This window comes from Chiloscyllium plagiosum, chromosome 17 (genome assembly GCF_004010195.1).
Source record: "Chiloscyllium plagiosum isolate BGI_BamShark_2017 chromosome 17, ASM401019v2, whole genome shotgun sequence".
Lineage (NCBI taxonomy): Eukaryota > Metazoa > Chordata > Chondrichthyes > Orectolobiformes > Hemiscylliidae > Chiloscyllium > Chiloscyllium plagiosum.
This window is the reverse complement of record NC_057726.1, coordinates 65,232,598-65,253,984: the sequence shown is the minus strand read 5'-3', so window position 1 is coordinate 65,253,984 and position 21,387 is coordinate 65,232,598. Positions and strand designations below refer to the sequence as shown.

The 21,387-nt window shown below is 44.0% G+C and overlaps 1 protein-coding gene across 4 annotated transcripts in view; it reads right to left on the bottom strand.

Moving 5' to 3' along the window:
• vac14 (vac14 homolog (S. cerevisiae)) overlaps nucleotides 1-21,387 on the bottom strand; it is a 330,067-nt gene that overhangs the window by 93,480 nt on the left and 215,200 nt on the right. For all 4 annotated transcript variants that reach the window (XM_043707332.1, XM_043707331.1, XM_043707329.1 and 1 more), the window contains exons 13-14: nucleotides 6,938-7,112; nucleotides 5,134-5,252 (exon numbers count right to left, since the gene is read on the bottom strand). In XM_043707332.1, the coding sequence (XP_043563267.1) occupies nucleotides 5,134-5,252; nucleotides 6,938-7,112 (294 nt within the window). The remainder of the gene's footprint in view (nucleotides 1-5,133; nucleotides 5,253-6,937; nucleotides 7,113-21,387) is intronic.

Below are 21,387 nucleotides of genomic sequence, written 5' to 3'. Positions count from 1 at the left end.
CTGATCAGGTGTACCCTAGAACCCTGTGGGAAGCTAGGGAAGTGATTGCTGGGCCTCCTGCTGAGATATTTGTATCATCAATAGTCACAAGTGAGGTGCCAGAAGAATGGAGGTTGGCTAACGTGGTGCCACTGTTTAAGAAAGGTGGTAAGGAAAAGCCAGGGAACTATAGACCGGTGAGCCTGACATCGGTAGTGGGCAAGTTGTTGGAGGGAATCCTGAGGGACAGGATGTACATGTATTTGTTAAGGCAAGGATTGATTAGGGATAGTCAATATGGCTTTGTGCGTGGGAAATCATATCTCACAAACTTGATTGAGTTTTTTGAAGAAGTTTTTTTTTTGAAAAGAAGATTGATGAGGGCAGAGCGGTAGATATGATCTATATGGACTTCAGTAAGGCATTCAACAAGGTTCCCCATAAGACACTGGTCAGCAAGGTTAGATCTCACGGAATACAGGGAGAACTAGCCATGTGGATACAGAACTGGCTCAAAGGTAGAAGACAGAGGGTGGTGGTGGAGGGATGGATTTCAGACTGGAGGCCTGCGACCAGTGGAGTGCCACAAGGATCAGTGCTGGGTCCACTACCTTTTGTCATTTATATAAATGATTTGAATGTGAGCATAAGAGGTACAGTTAGTAAATTTGCAGATGCAATCAAAATTGAAGGTGCAGTGGACAGCAAAGAAGGTGACTTCAGAGTACAACGGAATCTTGATCAGATGGGCCAATGGGCTGAGAAGTGGCAGATGGAGTTTAATTTAGATAAATGTGAGGTGCTGCATTTTGGGAAAGCAAATCTTAGCAGGACATATACAGTTAATGGCAAGGTCCCAGGGAGTGTTGCTGAACAAAGAGACCTTGGAGTGCAGGTTCATAGTTCCTTCAAAGTGAGTCGCAGGTAGATAGGATAGTGAAGGCGGCGTTTGGTATGCTTTCCTTTATTGGTCAGAGTATTGAGTACAGGAGTTGGGAGGTCATGTTGCGGCTGTACAGGACATTGGTCAGGCCACTTTTGGAATATTGCGTGCAATTTTGGTCTCTTTCCTATTGGAAGGATGTTGTGAAAGGTCAAAGTGTTCAGAAAAGATTTACAAGGATGTTGCCAGGCTTGGAGGATTTGAGCTATAGGGAGAGGTGGAATGCGCTGGGACTGTTTTCCCTGGAGCGTCAGAGGCTGAGGGGTTTACAAAATCATGAGGGGCATGGATAGGATAAATAGACAAGGTCCTTTCCCTGGGGTGGGGGAGTCCAGAACTAGAGGGCATAGGTTTAGGGTGAGAGGGGGAAAGGCATAAAAGAGACCTAATGGACAACTTTATCATGCAGAGGGTGGTGTGTGTGTCGAATGGACTGCCAGAGAACGTGGTGGAGGCTGGTACAATTGCAACATTTAAAAGGAATCTGGATGGGTATATGAATAGAAAGAGTTTGAAGGGATATGAGTTGGGTGCTGGCAGGTGGGACTAGATTGGGTTGGGATATCTGGTCAACATGGACGAGTTGGACTGAAGGGTCTGTTTCCGTGCTTGTACATCTCTATGACTCTGTGTGAAATTACAAGCTTTCAGAGCTTTCACCTGCTCATCAGGTGAAGGAGCAGTGCTCCAAAAGCTTGTGATTTCAAATAAATCTGTTGGACTATAACCTGGTGTCATGTGACATCAGTCCAACATCAGCACCTCCTTATCAAAATTTATAAGGATAATATCAAAACTCTCAGGCTATAACAATCAACAAAGACCAAACAGGTGAAGGTATTTTCTTCCCCAGAAAGAGATTGATGAGGGAGGTTGGGGGGTGAATTGACGGAGGTCTAATATGTAGCAAAACACAGGAAAGATGTTTCCATTTCGTGGGGTATCCACTACTGGAGGGTAATAGATAGAAAACAGTCTCTGACAAATCCAAGGAAACAATTCAAGGGAATCTTCTTTACTTACAGTGGAACTCAACAGCACAAGAACTAAACAGTATTTAAGGGAAGCATGAGGGAGAGAGACGGAATTGTAAAAAGGTGAAGGATGACACTCCTGTAAAGTATAAACATTGGCACTGATGGCCTGATTCTGTGCTATATATATAATTAAGCATCTCAACCATGCTGTGCACTGAACAAATTGTATTGACTTTAACATGCTGTGACTTACATAGGCAAATGCAAGGTCCATTCTGTGCTAGGAACACCTCAAAAATAGAACGGGGATGGATAATTGAGTTTTTTTTTGTTGAAAATCAAATATTGCAGATGCTGGAAATCTACATGAGCACCCCATTTCCTGCACATCTGCTCTCTCCCCTTCTCTTCTCTAATTACAATAGGGTTCCTCTTCCCTCATCCTCCACGTCATCAGCCTATATATTCAATGAATCTTTTTCTGCCTTTTTTTTGTCACTTCCAGCATGCTACTACAGTTAATCACATTTTGCCCTCCCTTCCCAGCATTCCAAAGGATCTGCTGACTCCATAATATCCTGGTCCACTCCTCAATCATCCCCCTGGATCAACGCTTTGTCCTCTTTCTCTGGCAATTTTCCATTGCAAGTGCAGGAGATGTAACACTGGCCCTTTTTGCTCCTCCCTTTACATTAGCAAAACCCCAAATACTCACCCAGTGAAACAGCAACTTAACTGCAATTCTTTCAAATGAGCTTTTTGTATGCACCACTGACAATATGATATCCTCTGTACTAGGAGGACCAAATGCAGACTGGGGGTGATTGCTTTACAGAATATCTCCCATCATCCTGCAAGCATTCTCTATAGCTTCTGGTGGCCTGTAATTTCCATTCTCCACCTTGCTGTTTTGCTGATACCTGAGCCTTCTGCAGCAAACTGAAGAAGGAAACACAATTTGGAGGAAAGGCAAATAAAAACTGAAAGGACTACAGATGCTGTAAATCAGAAAGAAAAACAGAAATTGCTGGAAAAGTTCAGCAGGTCTGGCAGCATCTGTGGAAAGGAATCAGAGTTAATGTTTCGGATCGAATGACCCTTCCTCGGAACTTCCCTATTTATGATGAAGAGTCACTTGACCCAAAATGCTAATTCTGACTTCTCTCCATAGATGCTGGCAGACCTGCTGTGCTTTTCCAGCAACTTCTGTTTTTGTTTAGGCACCTAATTTTTTCAATTAGACACTTTGCAGCCTTCTGGGCTCAGAAAGGGGTTCAAACATGTCAGTACATAACCCCATCTTGTTTCTTCTGGTTTGCAGTTTTTTTTTCACATCCCCTTACTTTGTTTTCTGTCTGCTCCAAGCACCATCTTGTGGCTCCTGGCTTCTTTTCTTGTCTGATCTCCTTTCCCTTCAGTCCTGCTTTTCCTGTCATTCAATCCTTTCTGTCTTTGCACCTTTGCACAGACCTTTCTTTTACCATTGTCCTACCCAACCCTTGCTCAGAACCTACTCCAGATCCAAAGTTTCCTCGTCCTGATGAAGGCCCTTGAACTGAAATGTTAACTTGGTTTCTCTCTTCATAGATAGTGAGTTGTCCCAGTATTTTCCATTTTTTAAATTGTTAATTAAGGTTGGGGAAGGAAGGTTGAGGAGGACACTGGAATAACATGGGGAGGCAGTGGTATAGTAGCAATATCATTGGATGAGTAATCCAGAGCTCAGGCCAATGTTCTGGGGACATTGGCATGAATCCCACCATGGCAGATGATGAAGTTTGAATTTATTAAAAGTCTGGAATTAAAAGCTAGTCTAATGGCGACTATGTAATCACTTTTTATTGTTGTTCAAATCCACTTGGTTCACTAATGTCCCTTAGGGAAGGAAATCTACAATCCTTAACTGGTCTGGCCTAATGTGACTCTAGAACCACAGCAGTGTGATTGGCTCTTCACTCCACTTTGAAATCACCAAGCAAATAACTTATCTTTTTTCATTCATGGGAATTCGTCATGACTGGCTGCACCAGCATTTATTGCCTGTCCTTAATTGCCCAGAAGGCAGTTCAGAGTCAAAGCAAATCTCTGGAGTTACATGTCGTCCAGACCACGTAAGGATGGCAGATTTCCCTCCCTAAAGGACATCAGTGAACCTGATGAACTAATCAGCAATGGTCATCATTAAACTCTTGTCTCCAGATTATTATTGAATTAAAATTCCAGCATCTGCTGTGGTGGGATTCAAACCCAGATCTCCAGAATATAACCTGGGTTTCTGGGTTAATAGTCTAGTGACGATACCATTAGGCCACACTTACCCATAGGGTATCAAGGGTAATTAGAGATGGATAATAAAGCTGCCTCAGCGAGTTGAGAAGATTTATAGCTCAGGTTGAGGGTCTGGATGTAGGTTTGCTCACTGAACTAAAAGGTTCATTTTCAGATATTTCGTCACCATACTAGATAACATCATTAGTGAGCCTCCGGATGAAGCACTGGTGGCATGACCCACTTTTTATTTATGTGTTCGGCTTTTCTTGGGTTGGTGACATCATTTCCTGTGGTGATCCACAGGACATGACTCGATCTCACCAGTATCTTTACATACAGATGAGGAATGGTACCACTTCGACTGGGACAACACATCCATTCTAGTACAAGCCAAACAGAGACACACGTGGGAATTCCTATAAGCATGGCATTCTAACTGGAACTCTATCAACAAACACACTGACTTGGATTCCCTGAGAAAAAGAACAGGAAATGACATCACCACATTGACTGACATCACCACAAGAAATGACATCACCAACCCAAGGAAACCCAAACAATTAAAAGGTGGGCCATACCACCAGTGCTTCATCTGGAAGCTCACTGATGATATTACCGGTATGGTGACAAAACATCTGAAAACCTTCCAGCTCAGCAAGCAAATGTACATCCAAAGCTGTCTCACGTAGCAATGCCCACGTCCCACAAAGGAATAAAAACAACTCTAATTTCTGATTGGCATCAAGGAATCTTTACGACAATCACCCAAACCAGCCACAGACAAAAAGCATCTCAGTTTAATTTCCCAACCAAAAAGAGTGCAACTGTGTCAACGTAGGCAGTGACCTCAAGCCTGCATGGATCCTCAACCTCCTGATCACCGAGGCACAAATGCTGATGACTGTGTTGTGCTGTTGAAAAGGGAGCAGAGTTGCCAACTCACAAATGAGAACAAAAGGATACAACTTCTGAATGAGGTCGTAGGCATGTTTGTAGTTCTGTGTGAGGAAGCAGAGAGACACTGTGGCGACGGGGTTATGGCACCAGGAACGGTACAAGCCACAGAACAGATTGCAGCTTTCCTGTAGGCAACAAAATGCAAGGAAACAATATTTAAAAACAAGCAACTTAAAATACATCAGATCCCTCAAGCAATGGCTTCCAACTGTGGTGCTCAGCAAACTCATTTAGAACTTTTGTAAAGCCCTCTGAATACAGGACAAGTCTGCCCACTAAGTCGGGCAACACAGCACCATCTGTTACAAAAATGGATTGCTGAATGGAGATGATCATTTTACATGTTAGGAGAAACTTGTAGATAAACCAAACTGATCATCATTTGACAGAGTGATCTGCACTCACACCAATGTGTGCACTAGCCTCTGCCTGCTGAGCAAGGCCAGTTTGTTGTGGTCACCAAGTCACCAGCACAACTGTGGGGGAATGTTGACAGTATTCATTTCAGAACCATCTGGTCTGTGTGCCAACTGTCTCTGCTATCACTATATATGGAAGTCTGACTCTTGGACTCTGCCCGTGGTATGGAGACCCTTGGTATCAAGATGGGACCATCAAAACTATTGTCACTTTGTTGGTTTGCATTAAGAACCTGATATCTAGGAGAGGTTGAATGTTGCACCAACAGAGAATATGACCCAATTCCAGAATTTTCCAATCTACTCTGCCCACGTGCAGCAGTCGCCATTCTCTGCTGCTTCTCAACCTTGAGGCTCTCTTAATGAGACAGCCTGCTTGTCCTTGAAGAGGTTTCACTTTGGAAGGAGCACCAGAGAAGCTTGGAATCTCTTCCTAAGCATTTTGAAGGCAAAGTGGAGATGTGATTGAGGTGCTGAAAATTGAGAGGGAATTTCAGTCACACTGAGAAAATTATTTTCAATGAAATTGGCAACTGAAGGGCATAAATTTACAATCAAAGAACAAAGAGGAAGATTAGGTAAGTAGTTCATGTGTATGTTTTAGTCCAGAGATTTGTTAGAACAAGAAGCCATTGGACCATAACTGATTTTAAAAGGCAAGTGGAAAAGTATTTGAGAAAGGACAATTTAAAAGGGTACGGCAAAAGGGATTAAGTGGGTAATCCAGTCAGACAGCTGGGATAAGGCAAGTGTTAGAAAAATCCTTGGGGTGTACAATGGTGAGACATATGTTTGCATCTTTTGAGTATGAAGAAAGTCCATTAGGTAACGGTTTCAAAACATGCCTGATATCCATTTTCACAAACATTAATCAGTTAGGTTAAAAAAAAAGACAGCAGATCTGTTACAGCCCAACAGTGAGAGCGAACATGCACCCAAGGTTGAAGTGATCAGCTTTGACAAGCAGAAATGGAGACAGCACAAGAGCAATCGAGTCTCGTGGGGATCTGCGGAAGGGTCAGAGTCTCAGCAGCTGTTGGCGGAGGCAGGCCCTTGGAAGAGGATATGGGAAGGGAAATTCTGTATTGGATAAGACATTGAGTTATAATGTAGGACACAGCCCAACATGCAGGCACAGCAGGGTGAATGGTACCAAGAGGAAAAGGCGACAGGAGCTAACAATTGCAGCACCACCACTGGTCTCCGAGCTGAGGTTAGGTGACACCACCAATGCAATGACCAGAGCTTGGAATTCTGCACGACTAAAGGTCTTTTTACGAAGCGGGTGACAAACGCAACAAGCATTCTGCACTCTTTGGCTTCAATGTATTGTACAAACCAAATCCCACCCATTAGTGCCAACTGCATCGATACTGAGACATGAGCCTCACCGTTGTGTGCAGGTCCTTCAGCTGGTTCCGTAGCTGGAAGAGTTCTGTTGACGTCAAGAGAATGGAGTTGAGAGTTTGGACCATGGTGGAAGCAAACTTGAGGTCCTCTTCTCGAAGGAGGATTTCAGCCATGGAATGAAATATGTTCTCGGCGTTTAACAAAAGGCACAGCTGCCTAGGAATGAGAAAGGAGGGAAACATAAAAGAACAGTTCCCAGTAGAGACTAGATTAAAACATACGACCCATATAACAACTTGCATTGACAAAGCACGTTTACTGCAATACGTCATTGCAAGTCACCTCTAAAGGAGCGATATCAGGTCAAATACAACACTGAATCATGTGAGATCTTAGCAGGAGATGACTAAGTAAAAGGAGGAGGGATTAAAGTCCGAGCAAGAGGTGGAGAGCATTCAGGTGGGGACTCTAGATCCTAAGCAGCTGAGGACCTGCTGGGGCAAAGGATGGCAGAGATGCACAAGCAGCCAGAATTAGAAGAGTACAGATATCTGAGGGAATTGGATTATTGTGAGCAGTTTTGGGACTAGTATCTAAGGAAGGACATGTTGGCCTTGGACGAAGTCCAGGGGAAGTTTAAAGAATGATCTCGGAGGTAAAGGGCTTAAGGAGCAGCTGAGGACTCTGGGTCTGTACTCGATGGAGTTTAGAAGGTTGGGAGTGGGGTGGGGGTGAGGGGGTGATGTTTCCATTAGTAGGAGGGATCAAGACTTGAGAACACAGCCTCAGAATAAAGGGACGATCCTTTAGGAGTGAGATAAGGAAGAATTTCTGCAGCCAGAGGGTGGTGAATTTGTGAAACTCGTTGCTGCTGAAGACAGTGGAATGTGGAAGATCACAGCCAATAGCTCGTTGCAATAATCAAGTTGAGAGGTAACAAAGGTGAAGTGGACTTGATGGGCTGAATGGCCTAATTACGCTGCTATATCTTACAGTCTTATGTTTGTGGGGCTGGAGGAAGTTAGAGATAAGGAGGAACAGGAATTTTGTCAACATCAGAAACAATTGATTTGCAGAACAAGTAGCATTTGCCCTGGAGGACAGATTAGCGCACTCACACGCTCCAACGCCCACACAGGGCTGAGGCCCATTCCCTCTATGCCGCCACCTTCCCCCCCCCCCCCCCCCCCCCCCCGCCCCAACACGCCTATTCACTGCTAACTCAGCAGTGAATCAAAGTACAAATACAGTGTGTGCTCCATATTTATAATAAACTGAATCCATTAACTGGAATTAAGTGTTCACAGAATTCTGCGATACCTAACTGTACCTGCAATAAGTTACACATTGAAACGCTTCTACAAAACGTGGATGATTTTCAGCAAATTTACAAAAATATAACAATCCAGTTTAGGAGCAATGAACAGAATGTGAAACTGGAGAGTCTGTTCTCAGGTTCATTAGGGTCCAACTGCACTGGAACAACCTCCCCTTTTGGAGTATAACTCCACTGAGCCCTCAGTCATGGTAGTCAAGGAGGAATTTAGACACAATATTGACAGCAAAAGCAACACTATTCATAGGGACAGAAGGAAAAGGAAGCTTGAGATGCGATGGGAAGGAGGAGAGGGTGAGTTGGGAAGGAGAGTGTGCCAGAGGGTGAGTGGGGTGGACAGGGGAAGGTTTCTAAATGGCAAGTGGGGTTTGACCTGCGGGGAAGGGGCGGGGAGGAAGAGGGGGCATGTGGTGGATATGCGTAACAGAGCTTTGGGAGGGTGAGGTGAGCACATGACGGTTGTGACGAGGGACAAGTGGCAGAGGTTACATGGTGCTCATACTCTGCAGATGAATCTTGCATATGGAGAGCAGTATGCCTGAGTAGAGTGGTGCTGGAAAAGCACAGCAGGTCAGACAGCATCTGAGGAGCAGTAAAATTGCTGTTTCAGGCTGATGAAGGGCTCCTGCCAGAAATGTTGATTTTCCTGCTCCTCGGATGCTCCATGACCTGCTGTGCTTTTCCAGCACCACTCAAATCTTGACTCTAATTGCCAGCATCTCCATATGCAAGCCTAGCCATGGACATTCATTGGAACAGCATCAATATAGTCTCAGCAGAGACCGATTGGAAGCACTCTTACAATAAAATACAGCTCCACATATTGATCATTTGTTCTGTGATATGGCATATTCATATGTACATTTGGCCAAAACGCAGCTGATGCTGTTGGACAGATTTCTACTGGCCAGGCTCATGAGTCTGTGCACAGAATAGCAACGACAGTGGCAAAGGCCTGTGGTCAGCCAGTATAGAATACAAACAGGGCAGCTTGGAGCCTGGGACTTTCCTAGTCTGTTCAGCTGAGCCTCACTTCAATTCTCAAAGCACACAATACTGTAAGGTGATGGACTCACTTCAATTCCCTTCAGTGCTGAATTATCCTGGGAGGTGCTGGTGAAGAGACATTCTGAAGTATTTATTCTGCTGATGCCTCTCCTGCCGAATCTTGGACCAGGAGGATAAAATCCTACCAAAACTAAGTGGAACTTCATCAAGGAAGCATTCAAATCATTGCAGAACAGCTAACATCAAGAGTAGATGATACATTCACCCAGCCAATGTTTAAATTGAAGTCTAAAAATAAGGTTAAACATTTAGTAATTGAAATGGTATTTATATAGAGTTTAGTCAGACAGTCAATCCATCACCTGTCGAATTCCAAACATCATTGATCAGGAAATCACTCAAGTTCATTAACTGAACGACAAGAATTTTCACAGTCCCATTCCAAGCAGCACTGTCTTTTTAATTAAATATGCTTCTGCCGCCATCAGTCCCAATTTGCAAACAGTTTTCTAACCCCACACCACCTTCTTTCCAACTAAAGACAGCACAAAACATGAGTGGGCTGGAAGGAAAAATACTTGCAATTATGTTGTGGCCTCAGTGATCTAATAGAGGTCTTTAAAAATGAAACGTTTTGGAGGTCATGCATTTCAGATTCCATCATTATAACATAGTCTCTGATGAATTCCAAAAAAAGATTTCAGAGATGCTTCTTTATGCAAAAGTTAGAATGTGGGACTTGATACCATGCATAGCAGTTGAGAATTTTGCACTATTTAAGAGGAAGTGAGGGGTTGAAAGAAACAGAGGGACAGACTGAAAGAATGAAATGAAGTAGGGTTGGAGGAGGCTTGTGTGAAGCATAAACACTGGCACAGTCTAGTTCAGTTCATGGTCTGCATTGTAAACTCTAGGTAGCAATCAAAAGGACTGAAGAACTCTGCCCCTTTAAGTAGTTCCTTTAGATTGCAAAAGCAGCATCCATTTTCTGTCAAATTTTCCATGAGTTTTAAACCGATCAGCAGCAGCTATTCTCGTCATGATGAGTGATGTGGGCAGAGATGCCAGGACAACCACCTGTTCTTTCAATGGTTCTGTGGGGTCCTTTAACATTTATCCAACAGCAACTGAACGCAATCAGGACAACAGAAGGTGAGGTATTGGAGCAGTTATTTGGGAGCAGGTGACTAGAAGCTTGCTCTGATGTATCTTAGAAAGAACTTCTCAAAGTAAGCGGCACTGTGGCGCACTGCTGCCTCATAGCGCCAGGGACCCGGGTTCAAATCCAGCCTTGGGTTACTGTCTGCATGGAGTCTGAAAATCCTCCCTGTGTCTGTCTGGGTTTCCTCTGGGTGCTCTGGTTTCCTCCCAGATTCCAAAGATGTGCATGTTGGGTGGACTGGACATGCTAAATCCTCCTGTAGTGTTTAGGGAAGTGTAGGCTTTGTGGATTAGTTATGGGAAATGCAGGGTAATGGGAATAGAGTAGGAATCTGGGTGGGATGCTCCTTGGAGGATCTGTGCAGAATTGATGGGTCAAATGGCCTCTTTCTGCACTGTAGGGATTCTCTGTAAGGAGTAAAGGATGAAGGGTAGTTGTGTTTAGAGAAGGATCTCCACAATGCATGTCGAAGCAGCTCCAGACAAGGTCACCAATTATTCGATAGAAGCTTGTGGGAGAATACACCACAGACCAAAACCCAGGTTCTGGGGGAGGCTTGGGGAGATCTAGGGCTGAAGGTAGATCCACAGGTAGGATGCAGTCAGGCCATGATGGGTTTTGAACACAAGAATGAGAGCTGAAAATTGGACAAGCTGGATACTGGGAGCCACTGTGGGCAATCTGGGACAGGAGTGATGGTTGGGCAGGACTTGTTGCAAAGGAGTTTTGTACGAGCTCAGGTTTACAGAGAATAGGTGATGAGAAGTTGCTTGAATCAGATGTGGAATAGTCGAGATTGGGGAATGACAATGATATGAATGTGATCAAGTGAGGATGGGTGCTGGTAGAGAGGCAGACATAGATGGTCTTTGATTCTGAAAGGAATCGGTGGCTGGGACCTGAACTCAGATGCAAATAAAACCTTGGAGATTGTCAATGATCTGAGACAGTTTACAGTGAGGAGGCATGGAACGGACTGTCATGTACTAGATTTATGGCCGGGGTCAAATATAATGACTTCAAACTTCCCAGCATTTAACTGATGGAAGTTGTCGCTCATCGAAGACAGCATATTTGACAACAGGTCTGGTGTTAAAGACAATGGAAATGCCAACTTGGCTTCAGCTCAATCTTTCACGCCCAGGAAGGCATCATGAGCTAGACAGTCCTCCTTCAGCACTAAATTAAACACCGTGGTCGATAGTGTGCAAGTATATCTGTCTTTCTCCACTGAGTAGAGGATCCATATTTACCTTGTGTAGAATAGTTGGAACAGACTGACTCTGTAGGACCAGTCACTTCCTCACTTTGTGGGAATCCTTCAGCTTCAAGAAGCTAGTTGGTGCACAGCATCTTTCCCCCATTGTTGAGTTTTACTAGGGTTATAGAGGAAGTTTCCATAAAAGTGCAAGAATTGCTCAATGGCAAAAGAACCCGGTTAGTTTACCTTTGACAATCTTGACAGTCACTAGCTGTAATAATCAGATTTGTTGGCCAATCATAAATGTTTATTATTCTAGAACCAAGGCATGAATCATGGAGAAGGAGAAAGTGAGGACTGCAGATGCTGGAGATCAGAGCTGAAAATGTGTTGCTGGAAAAGCACAGCAAGTCAGGCAGCATCCAAGGAACAGGAGAATCGACGTTTCGGGCATAAGCCCTTCTTCATGAATTGTGGAGAATCCTAGTTATGCACAACTTTGGGAACCATAACTTTCAGACTTGCCTGATCATTCTGAGCATGCCATACTTACTACATGCAAGGTATTAAATTCTACACATACTGCATCTGAAAATATTATTCTGAGAGAAATCTAATCTTTATTCAATGAATCAATATCAACTGCTTCCATTTTCTCCTAGATTGACCAATCACTCACTGAATTACTGTTTTCTCAAAATTATCCCTTTTAAATATAAGCCACATCTGGCATCAATTCAAATGCAGTCACATAATGCTCTTCCAACAATCAATACTCATTACAACCCACCTGCAATTTTCACTCAAATGGGTACTCTTTTTTACATTTCTGACAAAAAGCAGCATAAAAAGACTTCCCGGGAAGCCGTCAATCATCACATAGCGGTTTGTGAACTTACGTTCGAAAAGACTCCAGTGCACCTACTGTGTAAATAGGTTCATCATTTTCTTCTTGTTTAGAGTCTCACTGAAATAAATGCTGAGAGGTCCAAAGTTCAGTGAGATTAATGCACTCTTTTCTGACAGGCAGTGAAGATGTGGCCTAAACTCTGTGCTACCAGTGGTTGTGCTAACATAGCTGCAGAGACACATCAGGTAGTTCAAGTAGAGTTCAGCATTTCGCCATTTTGCTTAACATCCTCCTCCTCATCGCTCGTGTGCTGACACACTATTGTTCAATATTGATGAGAACCCTGCCTTCTTTGGCAGATCCTCAGGATCAAAGATGACTTTCTTCCACTCCGTTATTTTAGTCTTGAGGTAGCTAAACAGTCCACTTCTGGATATACATCCCCTGCTCCAACTGGGGCAGGTAGTCCTTGCTGAAGTGCATGATAGGATCCTTTGGTTTCCACATGCTTCTCTTCCACTGCCTGCACTCAGCCTCTGTTGGAATTTGTTGGAGACACTCAAAATGGTTGGCTCCTTCATGGACAGATTCTTACACAGCACAGAAACAGACCCATCAGCCCAACTCATTCGTACCAACCAGGTTTCCTAAACTGGAACCTGTCTAGCTCAGAGGAAACTTGCAAGCTATGGGATTTGATCTATTTTGCCCAACTCTCGCTGTGAATGTCAATAGCCAGGGGTCAGTACTGATTAGATGATTAGATTAGATTCCCTACAGTATGGAAACAGGCTCTTCGGCCCAACAAGTCCACACTGACCCTCCGAAGAGTAAACCTACCCAGACCCATTCCCCTCCCTACATATACACCCCTGACTAATGCACCTAACACTATGGACAATTTAGCAAGGCTAATTCACCTGACCTGCACATCTTTGGACTATAGGAGGAAACCGGAGCACCTGGAGGAAAACCCATGCAGACACTGGAGAACGTGCAAACTCCACACAGACAGTTGCCTGAGGTGGGAATTGAACCCAGGCCCCTGATGCTGTGAGGCAAGATCAACCCAGAAGAGGGTCTTTGCCTTGACATCAGTGGAAACTGGGCAGCATAATATAGGGTGCAAAGCTCTAATCATGAGGTCATACCATAAGTTAGTTTCACAAGGCACAAGTGGAGAGAGTAAGAGGGAAAAGCTGGTTTTTAATCACACATCAGGCTGCCTTCTTTAAACACCCAGTTGCAAAGTTAGTGGAGAGCTAAGTGTGCCGTTCCCAAATGCATCTTTGAGTTCCTCTGTCCAGCAACGCCAGGGCTATGGGCTCCTGGTCTCTCAGCAGTGACTGACCCTAAACCCAAGCCTGCCTGCTACGTTGCTTTTTTTTTAAAAAGTGTGTTTGAGTTGTTCAGTGAATCCAAGAGATTGCACCTCGTGTTGTGCACAGAATTCTCAGAATACAGCGGTCGTGTCAGCTCAATAAACGGTAGGTTTTAGAAACAGTTATAACACATACAGTCTGTACAAGATATGAACTTATGAATTATCACAAGCAATGGAGAGAATTTGCTCCCCAGCACTCGGCTGACACAGTGATTTTAATTTCAGCAAACTGCTGTTGCCCAGGGCTCAATAAATCATACTGAGCCATGAATGACTTGTCTGTAGGAGACTGAGATGCCATCCCTTCCTGCACGGAGACATTGGCAAGCACTGAGCTGGAAGAGCCGTTGCCTGGCAACCAGGCCCTGGCTGATGAGCGCCGCACTGTATCCCAGAAAAAGGAGATGGTTGAGAATGAGAGGACGGGGAACGAGGTAGTGAATGGCTTCCTACTCAGCAAACAGAAGCACCGAGGGGAGAGCTCAGAACTGAATTGGTGGGTGGGAGTGGGGGGGGGGGGGATGAGGCCACAAAACAAGGGCATAATATTCAACACCAACCGAGAATTTTCAGCTGTTATTCTCCCTATTGAAATGTATGAAGATGCACCAAGTGAGCAAACATGCAAAGGAGAGATAAAATACATCCACTGATTGCAATGTGTGCAAGATAACGACTCTCCTGTTTGCCTGCGCTTACTGCACAAAAGGGAATCTCTCTCGGTCTGTATGCTAATTTTAAGTAGGACAATAGTTGCGGGGCTACAATTGTGCTCAGCACCTCTGGAAGACAGAAGAATAAAATCAGGCAGGGTTTGCCCACCTTCAGGCATGTATGAACTGGGGTGGGGTAGGAGAAACAGGACTGGGGTGAGTTCTGGCTGATTGGTCGTTGTGCAGAAAAGGTCAACCTCAGAAGAGGGGGAGAAAGCACATTACACTCTCTATTGATATATAGAAATGTGGTTGTTCCTAATGTCGATTTCACTGTGAAATTACTCAGTTTGCTCTCATCAGAGGTTATAGTAAATAGGCAAAAAGGAGAGAGCTTTAGTTGACGAGATGCAAGTGACAGTACAGGACTGCAGAGGAGATGGGAGGGGAGGAGAGCTGAGTGACAGTATAGGAAGAAAGTGGCATGGAGGATTAGTGTAGGAGAGTGGCAGTATAGGGAAAGATTCTAGAATAAGAGAGGAAAGCTAAGTGACAGTACAGGAGGAGAAGGGACTGCAGAGCTCTAGCAAAGCAGAAAGCTGACCAACAGTATAGGGGAGGACAGGAGAGGAGAGCCGAGTGACACTTCAGGAAGACAGTGGCATGGAGGACTCTAGGAGAGTGCTAAGCAACAGTATTGGGGAGGATTTTAGAGTATGAGAGGAAAGCTGAGACACAGTACAGGAGAGGGGAGGAATTTAGTGTAGGAGAGAGAGTTGAGTGACAGTATCACAGAGGGGGGTGAGGGGAGGATGTTAGCGTAGGAGAGGAAAGAAGCGGAAAGTTTGAGTGACAGTACAGGAGAAGAGAGGAAAGCTCTACTAACAGCAAGGTGCCACTGTTGGAGGGCAAGGCGATGAGGAAAGGGGGTGGGCATAGATAAAGGGTTCCTGTGGAGGAGAGGGCAGGGAAAGACTCCGGCGTAGGAGACGTTGGGAGGGAAAGAGAGCTCCAGTGAGAGAGAGGGGAAAGCTGTATTTTAGGAAGGAGAGAAGGGGCAGGGACCAGAATAGGGGAGGAGTGATGAATAAAATTGATCTCAAGCAGATACACTAATATAAAACTGTCAGCTTGCTTTGCCCAAGATGAATTTCTATTCCTACGATTTTGTTGACAAAATGTTGGTTGAGGTCAGGGCAGGACTGGGATTTGAATAACCTCACAATGTTCAGGAAGAACAGAGCAACAAAAACAGATGCAGGGACAGCTCTGTGAATCAAAGTGTTAAATTTAACAAATGGTTTTCTATTGGGAACCAATGGAAAGCCAAGTCGTTTGGTTGGAATGGAGGAATATAAACGGACCCACTTGGGAAGAGTTGTGGAAAGAAGTCAGGAAAAAAAAAAAAATAACAAATGGCTGGAGTAAAGTGGTGATAAGGAAATGAGAGGTTTCTATCTTGTGCCCAGGGGTGTATTTTGGATCAGAATGTTTGAAATACAAGGAAGAGTTGGTGCTGAATCCACATCTATCAATTAAGTTTGGCAAAGGAAGGGTCAGGGAGCATTTGAGAAACAGCAATCTGATCAGTATTAGGCTCGATACAAAAACTGAAAAGAAGAGTGGGCAGGCAAAGATAAAAAGCACTTGACTGGAAGAAAGCCAATTCCATCAGCCCAAGAGAATCAGCGGAATAAACTGGCAACAAAAACTGACAGATAAGAGAGCGCACAAACAATAAGATTGATTCAGACTTAATGTACAAACCAAACACATTTCCATGGGAAATAGGGGCTGAGGTGAAGGCGATGCATAATAAACTGAAGTACCTTAGGTGAGTACAGAATTTAAAATTCAAATGAGATTTCAAGAGATGTTCGACAAACCTTGGCTTTAACATCAAAGAAAATCAGTATTAAAAATACAGAGGAAAGGATAAAGGTTGATTGATGATTTTTTTTTGAGAAAGGGACATCTTAGTGAGAAGTAGTTTGGATACAACCCAAATATATTTCCACAGTCTAACGGAAGTGGTCCAAGATGTTATTAAGCAGCAACCAGATAGGATAACTTATATAAGGAGGTTTACTAAAAATGTTGATGGTACTTAAAAGTGGAAAAGGTGCAGTGCTGAGATTACTGAAGGAAGTCAGAGGTAGCCACAGTATCAGAAGGACATGATTACACCGTGGAGATCATCCCGCCCAGACCCACCTCCCGACCCTATTCCTGTAACTCTGGATGCCCCCTGGCTAATCCACCTAACCTACACATCCCTGGACACTATGGGCAATTTAGCATGGCCAATCCAACCTAACCTGAACATCTTTGGACAGTGGGAGGAAACCAGAGCACCCGGAGGAAACCCACTCAGACATGGGGAAAATGTGTATACCCCAAACGGACAGTTGCCAGAGGGTGAAATCGAAACCAGGTTCCTGGCGCTGTGAGGCAGCAGTGCTAACCATTGAGATGCCGTACCATGTCAGGGATAGACTGGGTTTACTTTCCTTGGTGCAGAGGAGACTGAGCAGGCATCTGATTGAGGCGTACAAAATTATAAGAAGCATAGAAATAGTAGATCTTGAAAATCCTTTCTCCATAGCAGATATGTCTAAGACAAGAGGGCACGAGTTTAAGGTGAGGACCGAGTGGTTTAGGAGATCTAAGAAGGAATTTTTTAACCCAGTGGGTTGTAAAAATATGGAACGTCCTGCCAGACAGGGTGGTGAAGGCAGAGACCCTTGCACCATTTAAGAAGCATCTGAATGCCAGGGCACAGTACGCTATGGACCAAGTGCAGTTAAAAATGGGATTAGCATAATTTGGTGTTAGTTGGCATACACATGGTGGGCTAAAGGGCCTGTTTCCATGCCATTATCACAAGTTTGGAGAACTGGAAAGCTGCCAACACAGCATCTCTGCTCAGCAAGGGGATGTTAGACCAATCAATCTAACTTAAGAACTGGGTGAGCTTCTACCATCCATCATAAGGAATATGTTAAGGCTTTATTAATAGAGACAAGGTTAATTAATGAGGCAGATTCGCAAATTAAACAGATATCTGATAAATAGAACCCAAAATGAAGTCAATGCTGTGACAATGAATTTTTAAAAAATGTTGAGAAAGTGCCACATGATTATTGATAAAATTAAGGCACACAGAATTAATTAGAATGAGAATGAGGAAAAATTTGGGATTTAGTTCACATTATGGTACTTGCTCAAGAAGCTTAAAATATGGATTCTAAAAAGGACAAAACCAGTGGCAGTCAGAAAGAGTGCATTAGAAGAAATGGATTAGAAGATTGAAGTTCACACTGGAACAAGTCAAAAAGTTTGGTTATTTGAGAGAGATGATAAGAGAAGTAACACTGAAATTGAGACGGCAGATTTTGTAAAAGAGGAAGCATGTGTGCACAAGAAAATTCAAGCGTGTAACAAGGAAAAGCCCATAAGGTGCTATGTTTTATCCACTTACTTGTAAGCCTCTGAAATCTAGACAATAAATAAAGATTTATGGAAGAAAATAGGTCGAGGAAATGTAGTAAGTCAAGATGTAATCTTAAAATGTCATGTATAAGTGTAAGCCAAATGAAGAGGAGCTTGAAAGTACAAGAGCAAAAAGAACTCTTTAAAAAATGACATCAGAAAAGAAAATGCGAGTATTCCGACCAGTTGATCAGAGTTGGAAAAATTACAGAGATCTCTTCTCGAGGGTAACTGGACAGCAGCAGAGGGGTCAACCTGGGACACAGTTAGGGGACAGGTATCACAACATGTGCAGATGAGCTACAGTGAACGTGCGAGGATATACCATACCAGCAGCACAAGATTGAAAGGGCTTTGCTCACTGTGACGCACACAAAGAACGAACAAGAGTAGGCCACTCAGTCTTTTGATCTTGCTGTGCTGTTCGATAAGATCACGGCTGATCTGATTTCTCAACCTCAACGCTACATTTCTGCATATCCCCATTAATCTTGCATCCTTTTGGTAATCAAGAAGCCACCCACTTCTGCCTTTAAAACATTTAAAGATTCTGCATCCATTGCCTTTTGAGGAAGGGAATTCCAAATACTAACAGCCCCAGCACAGTTGGCCCCACACTCAGCCAATTATTGAAACATGCCACCTGTGACTGGAGAGTCCAGAACATGCAGCAAAAGGACTTTAAGCAGTCCCACACATCCATATTGAACTGCTTTGAATACTTATAGCAATATTTCATTCTGCACATTTTTTCTACTAGTACATCAAAAAGATGCAAGATCTGGACAATATCCAACTTGAGCTGATAAATGGCAACATTCACTTCACTCAAATGCTAGGCTCCATCACCAATAAGTGACAACCAAAACACCACCCTTGACATTAAATGGTGTTCAGAATCATAGAATTCCTACAATGTGGAAACAGGTCCATTGGCCCAACAAGTCCACACTGACCCTCTGAAGAGTATCCCACCCAGACCCGTTCCCCTACCCTATATTTACGCACGACTAATGCACCTAATGTACACATCCCTGAACACTATGGGCAATTTAGCATGCCCAATTCACCTAACCTGCACATCTTTGGATTGTGGGAGGAAACTGGAGCACCCGGAGCAAACCCATGAAGACTGTGCAAACTCCACACAGCCAGTCACCCAGAGGCTGGAATCAAACCCAGGTCCCTGGTGCTATGAGGCAGCAGTGCTAACCACTGAGCCTCCATCACTGAATGCCCCACTAACAAAACCTTGGGGATTATCATTCACCACAAACTCAACTCCACTCACCACATAAACACAGTAGCTACAAGAGCAGGTCAGAGGTTAGGAATATTACAGTGAGTAACACACCTCCTGACTCCCCAAAGCCTGTCCACCACCTACAAGGCACAAGTCAGGAGCACGATGGAATACTCCCCTCGTGCCTGGATGGGTGCAGCTCCAACAACACTCAAGAAGCTTGTCACCATCCAGGACAAAGCAGCCACTTGATTGGCACCACATCCACAAGCATCCACTCCCTCCACCACCGGCACTCAGTAGCAGCAGTGTGTACAAGATGCAATGCAGATATTAACCAAAGATCCTTAGACAGCACCTTCCAAACCTACAACTATGTCCACCGAGAAGGACAAAGGCAGCAGATGTATGGGAACACCACCACCTTAAAGTTCTTCGCCAAGTCAATCACGATCCTGACTTGGAAATATTTCGCCATTCCTTCACAGTCGCTGGGTCGAAATCCTAGAATTCCCTCCCTAATGACATTGTGGGTCAACCCACAGCAGGTGGACTGCAGCTGTTCAAGAAGGCAGCTCACCACCACCTTATCAAGGGCAACTAGGGACGGGCAATAAATGCTGGGCCCAGTCAGCAACATCCACATCCCACAAATAAATAAGTAAAAAGCCCCATTCCGACATGCACACTACATATGACAACTAGCTGAGAGAAACTTGCAGCAAGCAAGCCATGGATCAGAAAAATAACCAACACAAAAAGGGTGGTAATGGAAAAGAGCACGTCACACGTTTGTTCATTTTTTCAGCTTTGGGGATTCTTTTATGCTTAAGTACATGCAATGGCAGATTCTACACCGGTGCCCCCTACCTCTCCCCAGTCAAGTGCTCAAGTAACTGACCATGGCTTCACATACCCGTAGGAATCAGTTAAAGGATTGCAAAGTGAACTGGCTCACAAGAAAGGCACACATGCCTAGAGTAGGATAAAGGAAGTGGGGATTGACAAGAGGCTAGAATTCAAACATTTCACTGAATGCTGTAGGAGACTACAGAGATACCGAAGGGTGGGGCCATGGAGAAATCTGAACAGAACAGAATGAGAATTTTAAATTCCAGATGAATGAGATTTGGTCAGAGAGTTGGGATAAGGGCAGCAGGATTATGTATGAGCTCATTGGTGGAAGTTTGGAAGCTGACTAGGAAAACAATGGAATAGTCTGAAAACGATAACCCTTTGGGCAGAAGTTCATTGAACATCGTCGTTAGAGTTAAGGTCAGCTGTGTAGGCACTCTGAGCTCCCAATGAAGTGCAGTCATTTGAGTGATGCAGATAACCAGGAGGGGGAGCAAGTCTGTAACCAAGTGCTTAGTGGACAGTGAAGGTGGTTATCTAAGATTACAAAGAGATCTTGATCAATGGGCTGAGGACTGGCAAATGGCGTTTAATTCAGATAAACATAAGGTATTGCATTTTGGTAGAACAAACAAGGACAGGACTTATTCAAAGTAGAGCCTTGGGTAGTGTTGCAGAACCAATAAACCTAAGGGATCAGGTACATAATTCTTTTAAAGTGTGTGTCACATGTAATAGGGTGGTTAAGGTGACATTTTGCATGCTTCCCCTTCATTGCTCAGGCATTTGAGTATAGGAGTTGGGATATCATGTTGAGGCTGTACAGGACAGGTTGTCTGGAGTATTGTGTCCAGTTCTGGTCACCCTGTAACATGAAGGATTATTATTAAATTGGAGAGGGTTCAGAAAAGATTTACCAGGATATTTCATGGAATTGGGGGCGGGGGCAGTCTGTGTTATTAGGAAAGTCTGGAGAGGCTGGGACTCTTTTGGACTGGAGCACAGGAGGTTGAGGGGTGACCTTATAGAGGTTTATAAAATCATAAAGGGTATTGAATAAATGAATGGCAGATGTCTTCTTCCCTAGGGTGGGGGATTTCAAGACTAGGAGGCATATTTTTAAGGTTAGAGGAGAAAGATCTAAAAAAGATACAAGAGGCACACAGTGGCTCGTGTTTGAAATGAACTTCCAAAGGAAGTGGTGATTGCAGGCCCAGTTACAATGTTTAAAGGACTGGATAAATACACAAATAAGCAATGTTTGGAGGGATATGGGCCAGGAGCAGGCAGGTGGACTAGTTTTGTTT